At 51.1% G+C, this 24,948-nt stretch overlaps 10 protein-coding genes across 10 annotated transcripts; 6 read left to right on the top strand and 4 right to left on the bottom strand.

Moving 5' to 3' along the window:
- Positions 1-1,992: 1,992 nt before the first annotated feature.
- Positions 1,993-2,776, bottom strand: BJX67DRAFT_389690 (class I SAM-dependent DNA methyltransferase). Its single transcript, XM_071034535.1, has one exon. It carries the CDS (start codon positions 2,687-2,689, stop codon positions 2,036-2,038), a length of 654 nt encoding a protein of 217 aa, XP_070883779.1. The 5' UTR covers positions 2,690-2,776; the 3' UTR covers positions 1,993-2,035.
- A 1,256-nt stretch (positions 2,777-4,032) lies between these two features.
- BJX67DRAFT_373623 (Clavaminate synthase-like protein) lies at positions 4,033-5,265 on the top strand (the record flags this gene model as incomplete). The annotated part of the gene is made up of 4 exons (XM_071031424.1): positions 4,033-4,194; positions 4,251-4,403; positions 4,465-5,202; positions 5,233-5,265. The coding sequence occupies 4 exons, from the start codon at positions 4,033-4,035 to the stop codon at positions 5,263-5,265; spliced, it is 1,086 nt and encodes a 361-aa protein (XP_070883778.1).
- A 598-nt stretch (positions 5,266-5,863) lies between these two features.
- BJX67DRAFT_389686 (MFS general substrate transporter) lies at positions 5,864-7,409 on the bottom strand (the record flags this gene model as incomplete). Its single annotated transcript, XM_071034534.1, has 2 exons — positions 6,960-7,409; positions 5,864-6,846 (listed from the first exon to the last, which is right to left on the bottom strand). Exons 1-2 carry the CDS (start codon positions 7,390-7,392, stop codon positions 5,864-5,866), a joined length of 1,416 nt encoding a protein of 471 aa, XP_070883777.1. The 5' UTR covers positions 7,393-7,409.
- Positions 7,410-8,270: 861 nt separating this feature from the next.
- BJX67DRAFT_360318 (metal binding domain of Ada-domain-containing protein) lies at positions 8,271-9,428 on the bottom strand. The gene has a single exon (XM_071029757.1). The coding sequence runs from the start codon at positions 9,197-9,199 to the stop codon at positions 8,486-8,488; it is 714 nt and encodes a 237-aa protein (XP_070883776.1). The 5' UTR covers positions 9,200-9,428; the 3' UTR covers positions 8,271-8,485.
- A 675-nt stretch (positions 9,429-10,103) lies between these two features.
- Positions 10,104-10,513, top strand: BJX67DRAFT_199271 (uncharacterized protein). Its single transcript, XM_071025433.1, has one exon. It carries the CDS (start codon positions 10,190-10,192, stop codon positions 10,424-10,426), a length of 237 nt encoding a protein of 78 aa, XP_070883775.1. The 5' UTR covers positions 10,104-10,189; the 3' UTR covers positions 10,427-10,513.
- On the top strand, positions 10,514-12,616 carry BJX67DRAFT_199279 (uncharacterized protein). The gene is made up of 3 exons (XM_071025434.1): positions 10,514-12,443; positions 12,506-12,516; positions 12,593-12,616. Exon 1 carries the CDS (start codon positions 10,600-10,602, stop codon positions 12,133-12,135), a length of 1,536 nt encoding a protein of 511 aa, XP_070883774.1. The 5' UTR covers positions 10,514-10,599; the 3' UTR covers positions 12,136-12,443; positions 12,506-12,516; positions 12,593-12,616.
- BJX67DRAFT_199286 (uncharacterized protein) lies at positions 12,288-14,435 on the top strand. The gene is made up of 4 exons (XM_071025435.1): positions 12,288-12,443; positions 12,506-12,516; positions 12,593-13,438; positions 13,496-14,435. Exons 1-4 carry the CDS (start codon positions 12,440-12,442, stop codon positions 14,393-14,395), a joined length of 1,761 nt encoding a protein of 586 aa, XP_070883773.1. The 5' UTR covers positions 12,288-12,439; the 3' UTR covers positions 14,396-14,435.
- A 676-nt stretch (positions 14,436-15,111) lies between these two features.
- Positions 15,112-16,635, top strand: BJX67DRAFT_199251 (glycoside hydrolase family 43 protein). Its single transcript, XM_071025432.1, has 3 exons — positions 15,112-15,719; positions 15,800-15,988; positions 16,043-16,635. Exons 1-3 carry the CDS (start codon positions 15,393-15,395, stop codon positions 16,538-16,540), a joined length of 1,014 nt encoding a protein of 337 aa, XP_070883772.1. The 5' UTR covers positions 15,112-15,392; the 3' UTR covers positions 16,541-16,635.
- Positions 16,636-17,412: 777 nt separating this feature from the next.
- Positions 17,413-23,401, top strand: BJX67DRAFT_389684 (putative Rho guanyl nucleotide exchange factor; the record flags this gene model as incomplete). Its single annotated transcript, XM_071034533.1, has 3 exons — positions 17,413-21,873; positions 21,927-22,196; positions 22,243-23,401. The coding sequence occupies 3 exons, from the start codon at positions 17,413-17,415 to the stop codon at positions 22,972-22,974; spliced, it is 5,463 nt and encodes a 1,820-aa protein (XP_070883771.1). The 3' UTR covers positions 22,975-23,401.
- Positions 23,402-23,410: 9 nt separating this feature from the next.
- BJX67DRAFT_360308 (uncharacterized protein) lies at positions 23,411-24,331 on the bottom strand. The gene has a single exon (XM_071029756.1). The coding sequence runs from the start codon at positions 23,992-23,994 to the stop codon at positions 23,737-23,739; it is 258 nt and encodes an 85-aa protein (XP_070883770.1). The 5' UTR covers positions 23,995-24,331; the 3' UTR covers positions 23,411-23,736.
- Between the last annotated feature and the right edge of the window lie 617 nt (positions 24,332-24,948).

Here is a 24,948-nt window from a genome sequence, read left to right as displayed (position 1 = left end):
ATCGCAGATGCAAACTGGGAGTCTCAGACTTGCGTGCTAAGTCCTGGACCCCACGGGGCTGTCAGTATTGTTAATGTTATGGCCTAGTATTGCCTGCGGGCGCAGGCAGCCACGATTCTCACCCAGCGGAGCTGCGGAAGATACCAGTCGATGTGGGGTTGCCTCACATCCTCTTACAGGGGGCTGCCTCTGCCCTATAGGAATCGAGATCTGCTACTGTACGAAGCGAGAGCAAAAGCAAATGTTTGGATACGTTGTATACTGTAATCATGTAGAGGCGTTGACTGTATGGTTCTGGTTATTATCCGAGATCCCAGGTGGAACAAGCAGGCGCTTTTTTTGTGGTGACGTGATTCGTGCCCAGTCTCATCTCATCGCGTGTCTTATCCAGGCCGCTCAAGCATCCCGGTCCCTTAGGCTGTTCGAACTTGGCCAGTGCCGCTACCCTTGAGTGGACGAGAATTAGGGTTGGAAACCCTTCAAACATAACTTAAGCAACGTCTACCAATTCTACAGTAGAAGGTATTAAAACTTATCAAAAGCTCTGTTCTAACAGCTCTACTTACCATGGACCCTAAAGCGAGTCAGTCTGGCCTATCACGGAAGAGTTGAAAGGGAACCGCCTAATGGGCTTTGATCTGAGTGAGGAAGCCAAAATGTTTGATAAGCAACAGTCTTGGCGTGCGCAAGCGTGTAAGTGAGCGACGATCTTATAATACTGCCTTTATACTATATGGCGCTTGTATATCCTTAACGAGGCCAGAATAATTTGCCGGGCTGCAACTGCATCCTTCGTTGACTGTATCTCTTCCCTCTTTCTTGGCTCATTCTTTCTCTCCAGTACACTTCCATTATTGTATCACTTCATTCTCTCCTTCCTTGACAGCGTGGGTACTTGCCTTTAGCTAAGCGTAGAAACCCCCCGCCACCAAACAGTACAGCTGTTAGAACATACTTCTCAACTACCACCTGCATAAAGCTGATGAAGATATAGCTAGGTAGTAGTGTTTTACCCACAAACCAGGAAAAAAAAAACAGACTTGATTAAAACTAAGTACATTTGCTGGATGGATGATAATGTCCTTTTTATCTGATCCATGCTTCCTACTGTTTGATTAATTTCTCTTGGTAGTTCATTCTCTAGTCTCCATCAGTCTACTTGGTCACGTATATTTCCGGAACTAAGCCCAGGCCCACTGACTCTGAATCCATTCGGCGAGCAAACAGATACCCTTAGTCTCTACGAGCTTGGATACAGGGATACTTGCTTGCCTTGAGATCCTTCCAATGTAACATCAAACGGGGGTGGTTCAAGCTGTTCTTCCTCGGCTATCAAATGGATACAGAAATGGTCGAGGGAATAATAGGTTAGTCTAGTGCATTGAATCTTTCTCCCAATAGTCTTAAAGAGTGTCAATGACCGGTTTCCTGTAGTATGAACTTATGTACGCTTTTCACGCAATCGTGCAGCATCCAACAAGGAACTTGATATTCACGCGCAGTCTTGTGGTATTTGGCTTTGCAGGATTTGGCAGATTTTGGGGTTTGGGCATCTGTGAATTACTTCAAAAAGTACAACGGACAGCGCGGCTTTGATCAAATTGGTGGGTATGCTGATTTTGGCAGGTACACCAGGTTCACCTACACCAGGAGCAGAGTGGGTAGCTAGCAAGCCATGGATACTGCTTTGCCTTTGCTGGGCTATAATCACAGCGGGGGCAAAACATGATTTTGTCTCTCTCTTTTGAAAACTTTCAATTCGCCGTGCTATTTCTGTCCTTAGACACTCCGTGAGGTTTCAGCGCTGTCAACGACCCCAGTAATCATGGCATGGAAAACCCCCGCTTCTGACAGACGTGAGTTTTACTAAGATATCTCTGATCATCCTGTATTATGACCCTTCTTTTACATGACTCTACAACTTTCCGCGGATGCCGCGATGTAATTTCATTTGAACTGAGCATGTTCCTAAAAATGATAATCTGTTTTCAGGTATCAGACTAGAGTGTGTAGAGAACTTATCACTTTATGTAGTTTAGGCGCTATCGATCCTTTTTAGGATAACTAGCACTGCTCTGTCGCCATGCCCTTTCACGTAGTCTATAAGCTCCTCGGTGATCACGGTCACTCGACTTTCTGCTTTCAATCTTTCGACTTCGGCTTTGAACCCCCCTGATACCCAAATCTCTTCAAGGATCGTGACAGTCACGATGCCATTTCTCCTGGCAATCCGGACAAGTTCTCTCAAAGCCGGGTGAGGACCAACATGGCCGAGAGTGAACGTGCCAACACATGTCACTATGTCGTATGTTTCGTCCGCCGTCTCGATCCGTCGAGTCAAATCCGCTTGAGCTAGATTTCGATAAATGCCGGTCTGCTTTGCCACTTTGAGCATGGCAGGTGACAAGTCAAGGCCATCGATTACTTTTGCACCCGCCGTCACAAGGGCTTGTCCCACTAGACCGGTTCCGCAACCGGCGTCAAGTATCACACATTTGGCCGGGTCCTCTGCTGCTTTGAGAGCAGCCTGCGCGACGAGGACAGGAGCAACATAGCTTTGAGCTTCATTTCCAACTTCATGGTTGTATGTAGGGGCCCATTTGTCGTAGATTGCCATGCAATGTTGAACACTGGAGCTGGCGCGGGCTTGACCAAGATATAACTCGCTAACCCGTATTTGAGTTGACATGTTGAGAGGTAGCTTGCCAAAGAGGGGTCTTTAAAAATCGTTGTCAAAGGTCTTAGAATCAAGAGCACTTAGTGAAATAGGCTGTTCGGTGCAGTAAGGATAGCTGGATTTTCATTTCGCCCCTGCGCACAACCGGTAGCTCTTATAACAGTCAAACATCATCAGTGTACTGTGCATAATGGACTCGACAGCGTCCACACAACTAATGGTATGGCACCATTTAGTCCATACGTCACATAATTACAGGGGATACTCAGTCTAATATTGCCCATGTATGGCGCGATGGAGTTCTACAAACTGAAACTGCAACCCTAGTGATTGACTACACAGCCAGTGCTGGGCTTTGATTAGTTATTTTGAGGTCATAGTTCCGTCGGCATTTCCCCGATCCATGTAACTCGACTTTCTGCTATACGGCTCCATTGTTATGCAGCTCCGGATTGTTGCAGCTGTCCGGTTGTGCAGATTGCCGTCAAGCACTGCCCACACAACAGCGGGGATGGAGCTGGTAGCCTTGAAGCAGGGTTGCGCCTGATTTCCACACCATCAACTTTCCTTCAGCCCTCTCCTAGATTCCACCTTGACGAATCCGTTGCATGTCGCAAACGGACATCTGATGTATTCTATAGTACAGCAGTTCATGCGCAGCAAGTGAAGGGGGGGCAATCATCATTCGTTAGCCGACCATGTGCGGTGCAGTCTGGTTCTGGAGGTGGAGGCGAGACATTTGTCAGCATCGAGAAGAAAAGCCGAAGACAACGTCAGTTGATGGCGAGCGACGCAATGCGATATGGTATGACAAGGGGGCATGGCTACGCATTCGCGGGGAGATCGGAGATCGATATAGTGAGAACGGGGAGAAAATAGGGCATTAGTGGATCGGTGGAAGGAGACTAATGCAGGCAAGGGACGCAGGGCGGATGGAGCCGGAAACCCGAACCCCGGCCGGGATCAGGCTGATTGTCCTTGCAAGTAGGGAGGACGGTTCGGACTAAAACTGGCCAATCAGCAGAAAGCGTTGTTTACATCCTCACTATCAAGTTGCCTTCGCCTTGGCGGATTTCGGGGGAAAGGCTGATGCGGCAAGACCATAGGGATTGTTACATTTTCATGAAATGTAACGGGATTGAGCGTGCCCAGATATATGTGCTAGGATGCAAATATTGTGCCATGAGGTTGCAATCAACAAGCACGCTGTCTGTTAAATAACGTCGATAAATTCTCCAAGAAGGTCCGAACTGTCGGACAGCACGCAGCCCTCAGCAACATCAACATAGCGAGTTTGCATGCTCGGTCTTCTAGACTTGATTTCAAAGTTTATCATCTTATCGCAGGACTTTACTATGGCCGTCTCAACCTTAGACTACAGTCATTTCACCTTGGGGACCAAAGATCAGCGCGAGAAATTTGCTCGTGATCTCGTGGACAGCTTTGAGAGGACTGGATTTGCAAAACTTAAGGCCCATACCTTTAGTGCACAGCAGCTGAAAGAATTGTTTACCTGGGTATGACAGACTTGAGTATTTGTTGTAATTGCCGCAACACTGACTTTCTTTTCCAGGCCCACAAGTTTTTTGACCAGCCCTTGGACGTGAAGAATGAAATTCCGAATGAAGCAGGGCCTAGGCCTATGCGTGGTTACACTCCGTGGAGAATCGAAGAAGTTGGAAAACTTCACCATGATGCAAAGATTAGGATGCTGACGGACTCAAAGGTTTGTATAGATAACATCTTTCTGAAAAGTTTGGGGCCTATTGACTGATCATGACACCCAGGAACATTTTGACCAAGGCCCGGGATATGACACAGAATTCCCAAACCAATGGCCCAAGGCTCCCGAGTTATCAGGCTTTCAGCCTTTTATGGAGAGCTTTTACCGTCAATGCGATGAGGTTTGCCTGACGCTGATGAGCGCCCTAGAGGTCGCCTGGGGTATCGAGGATGGGTCGTTGGTCGCCCGCTGCATTCCCAGCGCCACAGATCTCCGACTAACTCACTATCCTGCAATTGCTATTGACGAGATGCAATCGGGTCGTACAAGCCGTATTGCGCCACATACAGATTTCGGTCCCATCACGCTGCTGTTCCAGGACAGTACTGGTGGCCTAGAAATCGAAGACCGGGCTAATCCTATACCTAATTCTTTTGTTCCGCTACCACCAACTGATACGACGGAAATGATTGTCAATGTTGGAGACACACTGACGCGTTGGACCAATGGAAAGATTACTGGCGGTGTCCATCGGGTGACTACTCCAGAGGCAATGAAGGAGGAAAGCGGCTTGATTGTGCCACCACGAATATCCATGGCCTATCTTTTCAAGGCGGCGCGCGATGTCTCGGTTGGCCCGTTGCCAAAGTTTGTCTCGTCCGCGGAGCCAGCGAAGTTTCCCGATATCACGGCTCTTGAATTCCAAAAATGGAGAAACAGCATCGTATACAGTCTTGACGAGAAAGCATACCCGAGTGGTGTTGGTGACGTGGTTGGCTCACCCAAGGCCACTCTGGATGCGGTCGGTACTGATTTGGTGAACTATGAAAAGGTAATTCGGCCCGTTCAGCCAGTTCTGGGATGAGCGAATTCCAGCTCCTCACCATTGACAACACATACTCCGAAATAAGTCATTCAACATGTTGTAGCTTTCGACATGATGGTGTATTCCAGATTGGATCGTGCTTGCTAGGTAGCAGAAATTTCCTTTACTGTAGGATGCTTCAATGATATCTGTCCTAAATTGAAAACCTGACCTGCTCAACATTGCTCATAATTGACTAAATGCGTGGAACAGTCTCAACTATATATTGAATGACTACAACAAGTATCCTAACGCTGCAGAGGAAGGAAGAGAAAAGAAAGAACAAGAAAGGTGGAAAAGAAAGGTGGAAAGGTGAGAGCTCCCAGGTAAAGCCCGATTGGGAATGCAACAAAGTCCAGTGGTTAGCATATGAATACTCCTACTCCTCCTCCTCCTCCTCCTCCTCCTCCTCCTCCTCTACTACCCACATGTGAAGACTTAACAGATGCACTCTGACAGACAGGGTGTATAATGACATTGAAGTAAAGCAGTTCACAAAGTTTTTGCACCAAGAAATTTTGAACTCTACAGGTGTATTGTTAGGACTACACTAACACCGATTTATGGCACCATCATAGTCCTTGTAACACCATAAATTCTACCACTTTGTCCTCCAGTTCCATCCCTTTATTTTGATCCTAACCCATAGAAAACAGAGAAAGGCGGCCACATAGCTGAGCCCGGCGAAGACAGCAGCACCCCAATACCTTTTTTTACCTGTAGCCTCCACCGCATCGAGAAGGCCCCCAGCGATAGGGATACTAGCTAACACCCCAAAGGCCACTACCGTGAAGCAACTCGCATAATATCTCCCGTATTCTTGAGTTTCGCACAGCTGACCTAGGCAGATTGGTGTCAAGCTAACATTTGAACCGCTGAAGAATCCGAATAGTAGTATAAAGACGATCAGGAGTGCGTAGTTGTCCAGGTTTAGTGCGACGATATCTGATAACCAGAAACATAGAACTGATACCGTGCAGAAGAACAACGAGACAATCATGGTATTATACCGGCCGAATCGATCGGCCAGGCCACCAGCCACGTACCGGCCAACGCATGAAGCAGCATTGAGAATCGCGAGAAGCTGATATGCAAACGCTGCCGACCCTGTCAGGGCCTCCTTGTGAGACAGATGTTGTCGATCGATGTAGTAGCTTGGCGTGTACGCAATAGGTATGAAATACGCCATATCCGTTAAAAGGACTCCAGCTGTTGTGACTGCCATGGCTCCCGTTCCGTCCATGAAGATTCGATGATCGGGCAATGTATCTCTCCAAGTGGTTTCTGCTCCTTTGCGTGGTGGAACTCTGCTTCGGCAAAATAGGATGCTGGTCGCACAAAGCACGAGGAGCACAAATCCGAGAATACGGATCGACCATTCCCATCCAACTCGAGGGAGGAGTGATTGTATCATCAGGGGAAAGAGAACACCACCGAAACCACCTCCTATGAATGCTATGCCACTGGCGAGACCGCGACGCTCCATGAACCAATGAGCGACGCAGCCCATTGATGGGGTGAGGAGGAGGGATGAACCGATACCAGTTAATATGGAGAACGACAGAAAGATCTGATAGTACTCTATATCACTATTAGCAAGGTAACAGGGCTTTAGGAATATCAGGAACATTAATCCCAGCAGAATGTTACAAAAAAGATGATGGCTTGGAGCAGGGAAAAAAAATTCATCTTACTTGTACAGAAACTGAGTGAGAAAATGCCACCGAGCGTGCAAATAGTCCCTGAAATGATCAATGCACGCGGGCCCATTGCATCAAAGGTCGGTCCAATTTGCACCCCACAGATCCAGTTCACGAAGGCGTAGACTGAGAATATCCAGCCAATTGTGGATGGAGAAACATCCGGTAGGAGCACTTTGGAGATAACCACCTCGAACGTGCCGGCTGTGTTGTAGATACCCAGTGATGCGGTTAATCCACACCACGCACCCAGCACCACCAACCAGGCATCACGGCCACCCTCAGGATAATACTCGGTGTGTAACGGCGTTGAGTCAGCTGTGGTGGGAAGATGTCGCGATGTTGTTTTGACATGGGAAGAAGGAGAAGAATGTTCATCATCAGCAACTGTCTCCTTCTGGCTATCAGAGGTGTGCGAAACACTCATTAGGGACAAACTGTTTTCGGACGTTGATGTCATTGTGTCTGGTGCTTCGCTTCGAAAATCGTCTTGCAATAGCCCGTGGAGGAGGAGGGTGAGAAGGCAACGTTATAATGAGCAGTGCAGTAAATGGGAAGCCCGTTGAAGCAGGACAGCGCAACGCAACAGAAGGTAGGAAGCACACTATATAGTATCCCAAGTGCTCAATTCGGAGGGGTGACAGAGCTTTGAACTCAAAGTAGCCAATCAGAGGCAAGCATAGGCTGTGTACTCCAAATGGCCAATCATCAGCAAGTAAATAGAACTATAAACACATCAAAGGAATCCAGAGGGTTTTTGTTTATGATTTCTTAAGATTCCAATAGTGTTTTTTGATGCTCTGTCAAAGATAAGTTAATAGTCTTAGACTTGTTCAACCCAAACCGTGAAACCCGCCCCAACCCGCCCCAACTTGCCAAGAAATGGGTTGGGTTGCTGATTTTAATAATCCAATGGGTTTTGGGTTATGCATGGTAACCCATTGGATTATAGATAACCCGATGGGTTGCCAAGCCATGCCAAGAAATAAATTACTGTATTATATTTACATATACATATTAAATATAAATAAATTACTGTATTTAATACAGTAATTTATTTTTAACGTGTAGATCACTGCCTAACATGGATCTTTTGGACTTTTTGGGTTGGGTTCTATTATTTTATTTTAACCCGTGGGCGGGTTTCAGTCCCCATAACCCAACCCAAAACCCACCAGTTCATCTTCAAAGGCCATGGGTCAACCCAAAACCCGCGGGTTAACAAGTCTAAATAGTCTTCCTCTCCTTCTAGTGAATTAGAAATAATTTTATCGATTGAAAAATCAATTATTATTTTGATGTCTAGCACCCTCTGCCCCAAAAAAGCACAAACCAACTTCTCTCGGGGGAAAGGAGTTGATGGCAGCTCACCAACTATATGTGCCGAAGGGAATGCATGCCAAAGAACTACTGCACCCCCCCTCCAAATTACACTGATATAAATTCTGAACAGAGTCCAGGGTGTGCTTGAAAAAGGGCAATCCGGTTAACATCAGTTATTGGCCACACCATGAGCAACCTTAGGTAGTGCATTCGTAGATACTGTCATTCAAGAAGTTTTCAGTCCAGATCCATTCATCGAGGTTGAAGTTGAAGTCCAGAGCCTCCTTGACGTCTCCCACATTCTGCTCCTCCAGCCCCCCTTTCAGACTGTCAACCGGCATGGGAAGGCGGCTCCTCGCTGGTATTTCTGACGTTAGTGGCCCTGTCGCCACCTCCGCTAAATCCGATCCAAGTTCGTTGGGAGACTGAACGGAGCTCTCTGTCTCATCCTCGCTTCCCTCCCTCTCAAACTCCATCATGTACGCCCGTACCGTAACCCCCATTGTCTTCTTAAACACGCGACAAAGGTAACTCGGCGTGACTCCGACCTCCTTTGCCAACTCTTTCAAGCCTCGCTTCATCGTCAATTCATCCTTCTTTATCCGCAAAAGCGCTATGGTTCTTGTGACAACCTCCTCCCTCTCTCCAACGAAGCCCGCTTTATCTGGTTTACATCTCCTACACGGCCGGAATCCATCCCGTCGGGCTTGGTCTTCTGTGTCGTAAAACACAACATTGGCTCTTCGAGCGAGGCGTGCAGGGCAGGTAGGGCGGCAGTAGATCTTCGTGGATTTGACACCGTAGAGGAAAGACGAGTGGGAGGAAGGGGCGCGGTGCGTAAGGGCGACCCAACGGGAGTGAGAGCTTTGGAACAAGTTGGGAATGACTGGGGACCCCGGTTGTGTGTGCATGTTGAGAGGAGGCTTAGTGTGACGGCAAGCCAAACATAGAGCCAATATGACCGTTCTAGCGCGATATTGTAGAATACTAAGAATGAAGAAGAGAATTATGGCGGGAGAGGGTGACAATCTTGGAGAAGATGAGACGACAGGGAGCGACCGGGTGAGTGCAGAATATGGGAGGGGGGATAGAGGAAGAAGAAAGATTAGGAAGAGGGAGAGTCAGAACAGCGAGGATGTCTGATGCTCAAGGTTGCCCCGTTGCGGTGATGACGATATGGCGTACCGTAATTCCCGGTCGATCCGCTCACCCCGGTCGATCCGATCACCTCTGTATTCCATATTAAATGGCCATTTTTAAGAATTGAATATCTCAACAACCACATAATTTAGACGGATAAAATAAATATAATTAGGTACATATGCCCTAAAACTAATAAATTATCTATTTTATACCCCCCAAGCCTTTATATTATCTCAATTATATTTAAGCAATCAAAATTACCAAAATACAGGTGTCATCTATATTACTATTGAAAGTATGAGGATAGGTAGGTTAGAACCCCTATATATCTATACATTATATACTGTTAAGCTTTATATATAAGTTATAATTCCTCTAGACGCTTGGTTGTTGAGATATTTGACTTGAAAAAATGGCCATTTAAATGGGATACGAGCTGATCGGATCGACCGGGGGTGAGAGGATCGACCGGGAATTACGTTATTGGGTGGCTATCCCCCAAACGGCAAAACTAACCAGAGGCGGGAATTCACAGGTCCTCGCTTTAACAAAAGCAATTATTACCTAAATACATATTCACTATGAACATATTAACATTCCGAGAGTGTCCACCAGCCTCGAGAACAAGTCTCTCTGGAGCCTGAAATGTTGGCCAAATAGCATCCGACATCTGTGATGGAGTTCAAGTTTAGACTCCGACCCCCCTCAGGCGCGCGGCTGAGGCGGCAAAAGGTAGCCCACCTGGCCTCTTCAGTCTCATGATGAGAACCCCTTGGGCAACAGCAGCAGAGGTGCATCCGAATCCGAAGATAATTTGTCCTGGTGAAAGGCCCAGGAACTCATCGCGTAGTGGAAGAATTCTCCGGGCGCAAGGTCGATGTCTCGAAGCTGGTGGTGTTTCTCCTCCAAGACAGCCAAGGTTTGCGAGAGGTAGACAGGAAGCAGAAAGCTGTCACGAAGAGAGGCCTCCTGCCAAGCGAGAATCACCACCATGAGCGAACGTCGTTTCCAGTTCAAGCTGCACCAAAAGTTCCCGTGGCGCTTCTGCTGAAAGGGAAAGCTTTAAATCAGGCAGCAGTTAAGAGAAGGTGGCAGGCGAGCAGTGCCTCCGGCCTCGTATTCCAAAGAATCAAAATTTGCACCCTCCTCTCCCTCGCAGAGACTCGCCATGCCAGCTCCTCAAATCCATTCCACTTTTTCCGTGACTTCCGGCGGCCTCTGCTTCGGCTACATCGCTGAAATCGATGAAGGGGCGTCCTCTGCGATCCAGCCATTCCCCAACGTCCGACCGAGACTCAGGGACACTGAACTAGTCCACGACGTCGAGTACAACGTGGCGGCGGAGAACGGAACCTGGAATGTCTATCAGTTAATCGACCGGCGGGTTGGTTGCATTTCAGGATGGTTTGCGTGTCATTCTCCCATCGTGGATGACCCCTGCCGGGAGGTGGACAGGATCCTCCGCGTCGCGGGAGCGCCCTACGAAGCAGATAGTGGGAGCGCGATGAATTCCGACACGACAGCCGCGGAGGGAATCTTTGTAATTAGCCCGGGTGATTGGTTCTCCTCGAAGAGGAGCACTCGTGACAGAGCTCGAGAATTGGGGTGTTCCCCGTCGCATTGGAGCAAGAACACCTCGCGCCAGTACCTGGATGAACGCGCAGTCGGTCTCGTCGACTACGGCAAGGCCAAATCCCAGGTGCACGCATGGCAAACACAGAATTCCGAGCTCCGCGGGGGCGCTATTGTCGCTGAGAGCGGAATATGGATGACCATCCCGCATGTCTGGGATGCTGACAGTCGCCCGGATTTCGGGCGGTTTGGGTTTGACGAGGCCCGCACTGCGGCGCGATCCTTTCTCTTCTTCACGGAACGCACAGATTTCACGGAGACTTTGTTCCGCGGCATTGACCAGAGGGTATTCCGCAAGAGAGAATCGCATGAGGAACGGTTTGCTCGCCGTCTCCGCGAGGGTTACGACTTTTCTGGCATCGAGCATCTGAATGAACGACACGCCCCTTCCCAGGCTGAGTGGGACCTTGAGGATCAGCGCTTGTATCCTTTACGGCCTCCCGAGGAGGAGTGGTTGGGCCCGTATGACAGACGAGAATACCTGCTTCTTCCCGAGGAGCTGGTGGGCTTGTTCCGTCAGCGGCCAATTGTACCTTACCTGCCGATGGAGCCGACGGCGGAACAGGGAGTGATGTTCGTGGAGCCATGGAGGGAGTCTGTTTGCGACCTTCTCAACGAGCTAATTCTGAGTTATCTCGAGAAAGTTGTGTTAAAGGTCCTGCGCTCCCATCCGACGATGTCGTCAGCTGCGTTGTTCGCGGCGGATTTGTTCCCCCATCACCAGCATCTCAAGCATAGTTTACGCAGCGACCGTATGATGTATGAGTACTTCTTGCGCGCGGCTCCGATGGAGGGATCTGAGAGTCCACCAGTTGTGGAGCGGATCGTGGCATTTTTTAACTCGCGATTAGGAATGAAGATGGAAATGGAGGTAATGGAGGTAATGGAGAGGTTAGGGGCTGTGGCGAGTCTGTTGGCGACGATTTTGCTATACTCCGCTCGAAGGCATGCCCGCAATTGCCGACGGGATGCGATCATGCCATCGGATACCCGGGTGACGGTGCCAGTAGCGGATGATGGGATATTCGAAAAGCTGCAATACTCCAGAGTGTTCTGGGGACCAAGTAAATAATATATCAGACGGGCCTCCGATCTACGCATCTGTATCGCCTTGCAACGCGATACCAATGCCTTCAAGTTTGGGCTGCGGGGAAGAATTGAGCGGGTGAATTCTATTTGTTGCGGGCCAGGCACACCCGCTGACTGGGAGTAAATACGAGAGTGGGCTTGCAGCCTGATCGTTCCGGAGGGACATTCTTTCTCTCTCCATTACCCAGAGAAACACGCTCTGTGCACGTTCACTGGGAAGTAAAAAGAGGTTGGACTTGAACTCCTCCCAGGGGAGATTTACTGGATTTTTTTTTTTGATCGCTAGAATGAGTGAGCGAGCTATTCACCCCAGAAGACGAGCGTCCAGTTCTGCATCGCTAACTTTTTAACAGGCCGTGCTGATGTGAGCATACCCCCTGAGTGTTGGGACACGGTCCCTATCTTCTATGTACATACTCTAACAACAGTATGGAGAGCAGTATCATTGCCAGCTCTGCGGGGTGAGTTTCCACATCAGTCGGATTCGAACAAGACATGAACCGAGAGCAGCCGCCTTCTTCAGGGGACCTGGTGGCTGGGTTCCAGGACGGAACTTTGTCGCCGACGAAGAGCTGGATGACGAAGATCCGGATGCCGACCCTGAACCCGAGTCGTGTTCTTCAAAAACAGGTTGCTGTATGGTAAAGAGAGAAACGGAGTTTGGTATGCTTTATCCAGATCCGCCTCTACTACCCGACGATGATGCTGAGGACGGCATGCGCGAAAATGATCCTGATTTCGAATACCGGAGTGACCTCGATGACGAGATATTGGAGTATGACTCGGATGCTGGCGATCCTCTAGACGATGATGATGAGGATGAAGATGATGCCAATATCGTCCAAGCTTCCGACAACTCGGAAGAATGGAGGTTCAAGGTATGGGGTCCAGATTACCCAGAATACGACACCGAGTTCGTACCACTATCTACGCGTTTGAGCACTCCACTGAGCTACCAAGTCGGTCCAAATACCTTCTGTACGAACCAAAAAGCTGAGCACGAAAGAAGATGTTATGAGCACATCGCGGGTGCTGATTGTCGGAGCCAAAAGGGTTATCATGGAACGCAGATATCGCCCGAGGAAATGAGAGGCTGCCATACTGTTCAGTGTATCATTCCCAGAGACAATGTCTGGGAACCTCTGCCCGACGACCTTAACTTTGAGTGGGGGAGTCAGTATCACCTCACAGGCGTTGCGGCAGAGATGAACGACTGGCTGAGAGTTGCTCCTTGTCGGCATGGTGTTGATAGATTGGAAGTTGAAAGCGATTACTTTCCGAGTAATGTGTGTTCTCTTCCCCTCCCTCATAGTTATACTGACTGACTGACTGATCGGCACCAGTCTCCAGAAGAGCTGAGCGGACTCGGACTCCCATTCCATCCAACTTGCTTTGAGATTTTCATCCAGGTGTCGAAAAGATATCTAGGCCACGTCGATATGGACAGTTTAGTCAAAATCAGGGACAAGGCTTCGCTTAGATACAGGCGGATCCCGGTAAAACACCACCCGCATGTCCTCGCGGGAAAAGAGCAGTACTGGGTACATAACCGTGGCCATGAATATCTCGCCGCAAATCCCATTTTCATCCCCGCTCTCCGTCCCATCCTCAAAGCTGCGATTTGCAACGGCCCAGAGTTCTGCGTGGATGGCGGTACCTTGTCGAGAGACGCATTTCCGGATTCTGCAGCGGCAACGGACCCCTTCTTGAGGTTTCCTGCTGAAATACTCCAGATTATTACAGACAAACTCGATGCTAGAGATATTGCCAGACTTCAAAGAGCTTCTTACGCATTCGCGCGCCTACCCGTTTCTCTCTGGCACAAGCTGATATTAAAGGATATGCCCTGGCTATACGAAGCTTGGTCTTCAGATACCACGCCCTATCACTGGGCCACGGTGATAGCCCAAGACGCGATGGAAGAGAAGAACGCATTCGAAAAATGGCATCGCGAGTGGGTGCGCCAGTGCGAGACGGTTCAGCAGCACATGCCGGACGCCTACGAGGCGTGGCTGGAGAACAGACCGGGGTGGCAATGGCCCGAGCATCCTGAGAGACGGGAGCTTCTGAAGCTGAGTCCAGTGAAGTTGCCTTATCAGAAGACAGACTGGCATCGGCTATACTGGGATATCTCTACGAACTGGGACCAACTCAAAGGGCTGCAGAATCGTGCTAGGATATGGGACGCAGTCTTGCAGATTGTCGATCTAATTCGGGAGGAGCGGGAAGGCATGGGGTTGTGATGTTAAATATTAAAGTCAGCCCAGCCCTGCTGTCTGAAGGCCAGGTGCTACTAGTTGGCATTATATGGCCATATAACGTTCTAATTGTTAGTAGTTAAATAGGTAGTAGCCAAGGGACTTCTGTTCCTAGAGATTCTTCCCGCTCCGCCTTGGGATTGCATGTAATCGGATAATGCGGAGCACGTGTTAAAAAGTATAGTCCCGATACTAATACAGTACCTAACCAAGACCTTATATACCCTTATAGGTGTTATGGGCTAGAGCCTGCATCAGGACTCAGCCTCTGACCTCGTACGATAAGCAACTCTGATCAAGTTGCCAGGGCCCGAGCCCTGCCAAGCTCACAAGGTAAAACAACATGTCTCGTACGATTTCCGATCATGGTTCTTCAACAAACCCTTCGTGTTTCACAGGCACTGTTAGCTAGCGACTAGCTACCGGACCCTTACAGGGAAGATGTATGCGCAAGACACTCAGGGGGTGTCGGCTTGCTGTTGAGAGAGAGTCTCCAAGGCCAGTCATCGAGTCTGCTCCTCTTTCTCGGTCGAACTCCAGTCCTCACCCAAACCCCACTACGATCGACACCAAGTCTGGGGGAGAGCTCCAAAAGTGACGAAAAGCATCCGATATCCCCGAAGTGGCAATCGACTATTCGGGACAATTACCGGCGGTTCTGCCGATCACCAACTCAATCGCACCATTTTGCCGGTGAAAATGTGCAAATCACCAAGTTCCAGCAATGATAGACATTGCCATGGCGAAGATCCCACCTGGGCACAGGAGCGCTTCCTCCTATTCGGTAGGAGCCGCAATTGAAGCGCTTAACCCCGCGCAGCCAGCCTTGGTTGAACGATGGATGAGATATCCGGTCAAATGCACAGAGGACCATATAAGTACAGCGCGTAGCTCTCCTAGAATCAATCAGATCGGAGTTGGTTGTCGACGCGGCCTCAAAATATATCGAAACTAGCATTCTTCCTGGGAAGCTCACAACACAATGAGATTCACAACCCTCGCCAGTGCCCTCCTGGCTGCCTCCCCGGCTTTTGCCCTTCCATCCCGGCCGCCCAAGCACCTGTCCAGAAAGCCAGACCCGTCGAAAGTCGGCTACCTCGCCGTTTACTGGACGACTGAAGACGAGAGCGTGTACTTTTCGCTCAGCGCCAACGATGACCCGTTAGGGTTTGAGCCTCTCAACGGTGGGAACGCGATTGTCTCGCCGACGCTCGGGACCAAGGCCATTCGGGACACCACTATCATTGAGGGACAAGGCGAGGACGAAGGGAAATATTACATTATTGGGACGGATTTGGATATTGACACCGTATGTCTCTCGCTATTTTCTTTGGCGTCCTTGAATTCGAGCTACACAGAGGCGTTTGAATGGGACTGACCTCCTTCAAGACCAATTGGGATGCTGCGACAAGGAACGGATCAAGGAGTCTCTTCGTTTGGGAGAGTACAGACCTGGTCAACTGGACAGACGAGCGACTTGTCACGGTCGAGGACGAGACGGCGGGGATGGCGTGGGCGCCAGATGCCGTCTGGGACGAAGCAGAAGGCCAATATTTCGTCCACTGGGCTTCTCAACTGGTACACTCCTTGGCCCCAACCCAATTTTATGATGATAAGTCTAACGAGATTTAGTTTTCCGAGGATGACCCTGAGCATACCGGCGATCCTGTCCTGATAAACAGCCTGCGCTATGCGTATACCAGCGACTTCAAGACATTCACAGAGCCACAGACGTACATCACGCTGGAGCCAGAGACGGCAATCGACTTGAGCTTCCTGAAGATAGACGAGAGCACATACGTGCGCTACTATGTCGATGGGGCGACCACGTCTCCCGTGCAGGATATCAGCACTGACGGATTACTGGGCGAATGGACCCCAATCAACGGCACTATCGAGGATAGCTTGAGCTTTGAAGCGCCGTACCCGATCTGGGATAATGTCGAGGAGGACAAGGCATATCTCCTGTGTGATCGTGTGGGAGACCCCCCTGGCGTTTTTGGGTGGGAGTCCACCAATGTGACCTCAGGCAATTGGGCCCGCAACGAGGAGCACGATTTGACGTGGATGCGCCATTTGTCGGTTTTGGCTGTGACCCAGGAACAGTATGATGCGCTGGCGGCTCTGTGATTTATAATTTTGGCCTGTTGTATCGATTGTTCTGCGCGAAATCGCAGTAAACATCGAAAAAGCTGTGCGTAGAAATTGCTCCGCCGGTTAAATAGAGACGTCAGTAATGTCCAAGGAACATGCGACGGAACCCTCGTTTGATTGTGGGGTCGTCTTCAGTCAATCATTATTTCTGAGTTTGAGGTCCACTCAAGAACCTTGCTGCCTGAAGTGTCTTGTTCCAAGTCGGGCGTCGACACGTTCAGCCCTGTGGGCGCCCGGGGCGGAAGAAAACATGAAGATCTCGATCTCTGCCACCACACAGGAACCAGGGTCAAACTGTTTTCTCTTCGGGATTGTCGGCTGGGGACCTGGCTGAACTTCTCCAGTCAGTTGGATCGTAGCACAGCCTTCGTTTGACATCTGCCACGCGATGGCCACAGCCACACCAGCCAGAAACCTTTTCAGGATTCCACTGTGCTTATGATTTCTGCCAGAACATCTCCTTTGAAGTGCAAATTGTATCGAGGAGACACCTGCAGATGAGTCCTTCACGTCCGAGACTGCCAGTCGTGGACCACGTGTGGATGAGGCTGAATCGGCCCTCTTGGGGAACACAGACCAACTCCAACTCAGCCTGACCTCGACTCCCCCATCGCTCTTCCCGCCGTCCTCCTCGTGTCCTCTTCCTTCCGATTGTTTGTGCTGTTGTTGTTCTTCTTTTGTTGCTCTGTTTCCTTGTTTTCATTGTCTCTCGCTTATTCGGGCATTTTATCCGATCAGCCCCTCCTTCGCTTCGCTGCGTCACCCGTGCGTGAGCCTCTCCAGACGTTTCCTCCTCCGACCGGCCGTGACATCCCACCTCCTCCGCTGCCAGATGGTCCCTTCTCAGGATGGCGAACTATCACAATGGCAACCAATCCTACGGCCATCCCGGGCAGACCCCCCGTTATGACGCATACGCCCCTCAGTCCAACAACCCGCCGCTCCAACGAGCGCCGAGTTTCAACGCGGGGGATGACGCGAGTCTCTTCACATCAGCTCCCGGCCGCGACTCGGGACCGACCGACGCAGCCCATCGATACTCGAGTGTGACTGAGCAGTCCGGAACATATGGCCTTTCCAACTCTGCGCGTGATGACTACGCCGACCCGCGATATTCCCAGATTCCCTCAGCGACTTCGCCGCCTCGAGCCCGTGCCCAGTCCCAGTCCCAGTCCAGCTATCAATATCAGTACACCTCGTCTCTGGGGCCGACTTCGCCTACCCTGTCCTATAACCCTCAACAATACGCTCTGCCTGGTGCCTCTTCGCAGCAACCCGCCGGATATAGCCCACTCTCCTACTCCTCTTCCCATTCATACGGCAACAACAATAACAGTAGTGCGTCGCCAAACCACCAGCCCTACAATCCAGCCGCCTATCAGGCGGCCAATATTGGTGGTCTCGGATCTCCCACAATACAGCGCCAGTCGAGCATGATTTTTGCCCAAACACCATTATCACCGCACCCATACGGATCATCGCACACCTCGTTACCTCCCCCGCCTCCTCCTCGTGGACCTGATCATCCGTACGGTGGCCGACCTTCTCCCCAGTATCCTAGCACCTCACCAGGGACCCAGTATGGATTTCCAACGCGCCAATCCAGCCAATCCTCCCTCACAGCCTCGTCCTACAGCCTCGCATCTCCAACTACGCCGAGTACCGTCTACGCGCCCGCAAGCGGATCTCTATCAAGTCTAACCTCATATAACTCACGCACTTATTCCGGTGGGGCTCCGATCCCAGCTTACGTCTCCCATCCTTCTCGCCTTGTCGACCCTAGCCGGACGCCATCGGTGGACGAGGAGCCACCTGAGCCTCCAGCGCATTATTCCTCAAGCGATACCTACGACAAGCAGCATAGCTCGGTACGTCTGTCGGGGCGCTCACTCCCTACTCCTCCCATTCACCAAACACAGCCGGCGCTGCCGCCCCGGAGAACCGATACTCTGACCCGACATCCACAGTCGCGCCCGCTCCCGGGACCACCGATCGAAACTGACGACCACCAGGGCTCGTTGGAATATTCGAACGGCGCAGCTAGCGCCCACCAGCCCAGCGACCAGGCCGCCGGATACGACGACCTTGTTAGAGAAGTCGAAGCGGCCTTCCCGGATAGACAATGGACCGGTGGGTACCAATCTGATCAAAGACCACTTCACATTGACCTGCATGCGGAGTCCGGCCACCGAACCGGATCAACCGACCCTTCTCACCCATCCGTTTCCCTCCCAGTGCACCTCTCCCCAGACGAGAGACATACACATACGAATGGAAGTATAGCCACAGGGACCGGACAATATGTCAATTATGACGCATACAGCGATGACAGTGACGCCGAAGCGGAAGCAGGGTTGGCTATGCTGCGGATGGCGGATGAGGAGGACCGCGCTGAAGCCGAGCGGTTGCAAGAGCGATCACGACGCGAAACGAATGCATCGACTACCAGTGGGCTTGTCAAGCGGCCGTCGCATTCGGCAGGCTCACCTGCCCAGAACAATCGTGCAGACTGGCATCCTACCTATGGCGGGACTAGTCAGTTGGACCATTCTCTATATGACGACGGGGCCCCGCGTATCAATCCTTACGGTGAAGAATCCGACCACGACGACCATCCAGTGGCGACGTCCGGATCGCGACACGACTCCCACGCATCTCGCGAGGTTCGGACCGAGTACTCTGACGAATATGATTATCCCCCGATTGACGACGACTACGTACATCCCTTTCCCCAGCTCCCCTCAAGCGCACGCGTGGATGCGGGAGGAACTGGTGGTCTGTCCGAACCCAGCGCCTATAACCGTCGGATGAGCTTCGACTACGGTGACGAGACGGACGGCTCATTATCGCACAAGAGGCAGTCGCATCATTCGGAAAGTGAAGGCTCTTTCGTAGGGGATGAGCCTGGAGATCTCTTCTTCCACCCGGGAAAGCGGCCACTGCCCCCGCCTCCCGACGAGCCTACGGATAACGCGACCCTTATACCGCATTTAATGCCAGCCGGGACATACCGGCAGCAGGAATCGGGGGAAGCTCCGGAGTATTCTCCGTCTTACTTTTCGATTCCTTCTCCAGATGCGTACGCAGCGACTGTTCCCAGCCCCACTCAATTTTCGCGGTCTACTTCTTTGACGAGTCATCCCATTGGACCTCGTACTGACCCCCCTATCAGATCCAAGACCGATTCAGACAGGGTGAAATACAAACTTCAGCAGGAAATGCTACGCCAGGGGACGTTGAAGCTTGATCCATCCGCCGAGGCTGCGGCCGCCACCATCACCCTCGATCTCCCTGCCATCCCCGCCGGACGCCGCAAGAAGTTCCATCCCGCCAAGCTGTCATCAGAGGATTTCCGACGTTGTACGGAACCCTGGGCCCTCAGCGATGTTTTGGCTTGGATTCGGGATTTGACCGAAGAGGAAACCGATCTGAGGAAACACGCCGTTGTTGAAGCAATTGTCGCCTTGTTCACGCACAAAGTCCCAACCATGAATATCGCCGACGCCGAAACTCTCGCAGCGCGCGTCGTCCAGAACATGCTGGACGAAGGGGCTCTCGTCAACGACGAGGAATGGGTCAAGTTTGGGAGTGGAACCTTGTCAGGTGTTTTGTTCCAAATCACCGGCACGGGATGTTACTCTCCTGTGCTGCATGAGCAGGAGACGGATGTCGAGGTTGTTGGGCGCTGCTATTCGCACCACTGTATGCGGACGCTGAAGAAGGTGAACCTGCGGGCTCAGGGTATGGAGTCGCAGAAGAAGGTAGAGGATTGGGCCACGTTCTACAAAGTATCTAAAGAGGTTTTGGACACGCATCCCAAGAAAGAGATCGCCCGACAGAACAACCTTCACGAGATAGTCACCACCGAAGACTCCTTCATGGGCCAGCTCGACGTGCTGCGCGAGCTTTATCGCGATCGCCTGTTAAAATCGGATCCGCCGATCATTTCGCCGAAGCGCATCACGAAGTTCTTAAATGATGTCTTCGGCAAAGTGGATGCGGTGAAGAAGGTCAACGAGGATTACCTCCTTGCACAGCTGAAGTACCGACAGAAGGAGCAGGGCCCATTCATTGTTGGCTTCAGCGATATCTTCCGAGAATGGATTCGCAAGGCCAAGTCCGTCTATATCAGCTATGCCGCTACGTTTCCGTATGCGAACTACCTTATTCGCAAAGAAGCCGAGAAGAATGTTGTCTTTCGCCAGTTCCTTAGCACGGCTCGGGACCACAAGCTGTCAAACCGTCTTAGCTGGGACACTTTCCTGAAGGCGCCCATCACTCGAATTCAGCGGTATGGGCTACTTCTGTCCACTGTTCACGGCAATATGCTCAAGGACTCCGAAGAGAAGACGAATCTGGCCCAAGCTATCGAAGAGATCAAGACCGTGGCACTGGATTGTGACAACAAGGTCGGAGAAATGAGCAAAAAGGTCGACCTAACCGAGCTTTCTGCCAAGCTCCAGCTTCGTCCCGAGATGAGGAAGGATGTGGAGCTCAACCTTGACCATCTGGGCCGAGAGATTGTCTTCCGGGGAGACCTGCAGCGGCCGGGTACCCGGACCAGGTTTTTGGTCGATACGCATGCGATTCTCTTTGACCATTATCTTGTCCTTGCCAAGCTCTCCACCACCCGGGATCCTACCCGAACGATCAAATTCGAGAGCTATGACGTGTCGAAGCTACCCATCCCGATGGACTTGCTGGTACTCGAAAGTACTCAAGAAGATCCCGTTGTCAAGTCGTCTGTGAGAGGAGTCGTCGCCGCTGCTCCTGTAGCTCAACCGGGTGCCCGCGCCGCGGCAGTCTTGCCCCGTGTCGAGACTGATGCGTCGAGTAAATCCTTAGTTCCTGCTACTGTTCTCGAGGGTCCAAAGGACGACAGGGTTCTCTATCCGTTCAAGATCAAGCATCTTGGCTTGGATGGAACCTACACCTTGTATGCGGCCTCGGCCCAGAACCGCAAGGAGTGGTGTGACAAGATCACCGAAGCAAAGACCAAGCATGCCGCGGCACTATACACGCAGAACTCAGAGCCCTTCCGTCTCCGCGTTCTGGCAGATACTGCCTTCAGTAGCTCTGACAGCTCTCCATCTGTCAACAGTGTGACGATCAAGGGCACTCCGTTGGACCGCGCTGTTAGGGAGGTAGAAAAGCAGTATCCGGCGGCGTCTCGTCCGTCGCCGGTCTGCAGAGCTGCCGTTCACTGCGCTACCGTCTTTGAACAGCCTCCTGGGCGGAAGGTGTGCGCCATCGGGACCGATTACGGGGTGTACATCTCGGAGTACAATGATCCCCGTGGCTGGACTAGGGTATGTATCCACTCACTGCCTTTAATACTCGAACGCGTGCTAATAATGAGCAGGCTATACCCATGGTTCGGGTGACACAAATTGCTGTCTTTGAAGAATTTAACGTCTTTCTTCTCATTGCCGACAAGTCGCTGATCGCATATCACCTTGATGTTGTCTGCCCAGCCAGTGGTGTGCCTTCACAAACAACCAACGACTCCGCCCGGCGAGCGCCGCAAAAGCTCTCTGGCAACAGGGAAGTGGGCTTTTTCGCAGCTGGGCAAATGAAAGACCGCACTCTGGTGATGTACAAGAAGCGAGATGGCTTGTCGTCGACGTTTAAGGTTTGTCCACAAACACTTGTGCGCACTTCTTGGCTAACCGTAATAGATCTTGGAGCCGGTTTTGCAGAAATCAGCGACTAGTCGAAGCCGCTTCTTTAGCTCGCGTCGCTCGCAGACCGATTTCTTCCGCGAATATGACGAGTTCTATATTCCCGCCGAGAGCTACGGCATCAACCTATTCCACTCCTCTCTTGCTATCTCAACGCAAAAAGGTATTGAGATCCTTACACTCGATAAGAAGCAGACGTGGTCTGTTCCCGAATTTCGCACCGACGCTCAAGAAGCGCAAGCACATTTGAGCAAAATTGCCCAGCGCATCCTTGGCCTCCGGCCACTGGGTATGTTCCGCCTTAGCGACGCAGAGTTCCTGGTCACGTACACCGAGTGTGCCGTCTACGTCAACCAGCACGGAGACGTGTCTCGCAGTGTGGTTATGGAGTTCGTCGGCCGTGCGCACTCAGCTTGCCTTTACGGCAAGTTCCTGGTCCTCTTTAACGAAGACTTTGTCGAAGTCCGCAACGCGATGAACGGGCGTCTGCGGCAGGTTATCCCCGGCCACAATGTTGTCTGCCTTGATGACGGCAGCAGGCTTCCTGGGTCCGGGGCAAACAGTATTCCGACCACCTCTGGGGGTACAGTCAACCTTTCCAGCGGCTCGTCCAATGGGGCGTCCTTGGCCGGCCAGGGACGCACGGTCAAAATTTGCATGCAGCATCCGGACTACCCGCGGAACCTGATTGTCCTCGAACTTCTCGAAAACGAAGGGCAAAAGGATTAGCCGTGTTACACCTTGTTGCTCACTTTTTTGTTTATTGCACATTTTAGACTTATGGATCGTTTCTTGAAAATTTCTATGCAGCTTTGGTTTACGACCTTCATTCTTACATGTCTCGGACGGATCACGACTATCTATGCGGGGATGAGACGAGGCGGCGTCTGCAGTGAAGACCATGACATTGTTTGACATCTTGGACATCTATACCCATTTTTGTTTCCCTTGGCGTGTTGTTATGCGTAATGACTTGGAGCTCTGGATGTTAGCATTGTACATACATGAATCGATTGCTTCACTTATCCTTGAACTCCCCAAGTCCAGTGAGTGTCCTCGCCATTGGGACAGATGATATCACCGAGGATGTGTGTGGGGTGAGCTGAGACCAAAACCTCTCCATCACAAGTCGTTCAACTTCTCCAACTACCGTGCCTGTATATATCTCACATTATACACGAGGTGATCCTCTCCTCGCACCAGTAAACTTTCTTCCCCAAGGCCAAAACTAAATCGAACTCAGAAACCGCACCCCGTCCCTGTTCGCATTCTACGCTGCAATCGCATCAGTCAACGTCGGTGTGCTTGGCCACGTCAGCCGTGACGGATAGCGCGGGACACGCGACGACGCCGACGACGCCGAAGAGGGCGCCGCGGAGTTTCCTTCCAGCATTTGGAGCAGCCGCAGGCGCGGTTGTCACTCTTTTCTGGCTAACGGTGATGGATGGCAGTGAACCCAGAAGAGAAGGACACAACCAGACATGGATGGGCTCAATCAAACCCTTGACGAATCCAATCTTTATCTGCTCCTGCTTTCGCTGCGACTGCGGCCTCCCCTTCAACAACGTCTCCCTGTCCTCGGACGTAACCCACAACGGTGAAACTTGACGCGATGGATGCGCCCAAGGATGCACCCCGCGCCCGTGCCCGCCACATCACAGATTGCGCTGAACTGGCAAGCAAAGGGGGTTGAAAACCCGGTAGGTCTGCACTTTGGTGAGGCTGAGCATGGGCCATGGGCATGGGCATATAAATAGGGAAGGTTTGAGAACTGTTCGCAACGTCTCTCTCTCGCCTTGCTGGGAAGAGGTCATGTTATTATCGGGAAGGGGATCGAGTGATTGGTTGAGAGGTAGTAGAGCTGGAAATGTTTAATTAGACGCGTTTGCCTACAGATTGTACTAATAGCGGACCTCATTGATTAGTAGCTCGTGGCCCTGTGCTCCTGGTCATAGGAATAGCAAAGGTAACAAATTGACCACGATGTTTCTCCGCTGAAGGTTCGTGCGTGGGCCAGCTGTTAGTGCTCGCGTTGCAGGAAATAGATCAGGTTCCATGATAGACATGCTTAGAAGGCCTATTGGCGGCAGAAAATCGTGATGTAAATGCCAAGATAGAAGGCAATTCCAGAAGAGACTTGCCCATTGATCTATTTAAACAGCGCAAGAGCTTGCTGTGTAACTGGAGGTACCCGTCTATCTTGCTAGTGGGGAGGAAGCTGTAGTTCCAAGCTGGTGCTTGTGATGGCCAAGTATTGTTCCGCATACCTGTAGGTGGGTGGCTTAAGGGAGGTGTTGTCAACTGTTGTGGGGCTAGCCGGCCTCGAGTTGTTGGACACGGGCATGCTGCTGGGGGAGGACTGCTTAGACGATGGTTGGTGCTAGTCATAGGCTAATGGTCAAGGATATTGCTATGATAAATAAAGTATAGATAATCCCGGACTGGCTGCAAACTTGGATGTTTTCTAACTCTAACTTAGCATGGCACTTCCGGTCGCGTTCTGCAGCACCTTTCACACATGTTAATGTTGGGAAGGCAGGAGGGATCTTTGATGACGAGAATCGACTAACGCGCGCCCGCGACCATACGGCCAGTACGCCAGTGGTCGGTACCTGTTCATCCACTCTGACCATGCAGACCTCTGACTATAAAAGGTATCTCCCAGCCCGTAAAACAATACAATAGAAGCTTGGTAGAGTGTAG

The sequence above is a fragment of the Aspergillus lucknowensis genome, assembly GCF_044049455.1.
Source record: "Aspergillus lucknowensis strain CBS 449.75 chromosome Unknown BJX67scaffold_37, whole genome shotgun sequence".
NCBI lineage: Eukaryota > Fungi > Ascomycota > Eurotiomycetes > Eurotiales > Aspergillaceae > Aspergillus > Aspergillus lucknowensis.
The sequence above is the reverse complement of the archived record's forward strand: the minus strand, read 5'-3'. Positions and strand labels throughout refer to the sequence as shown.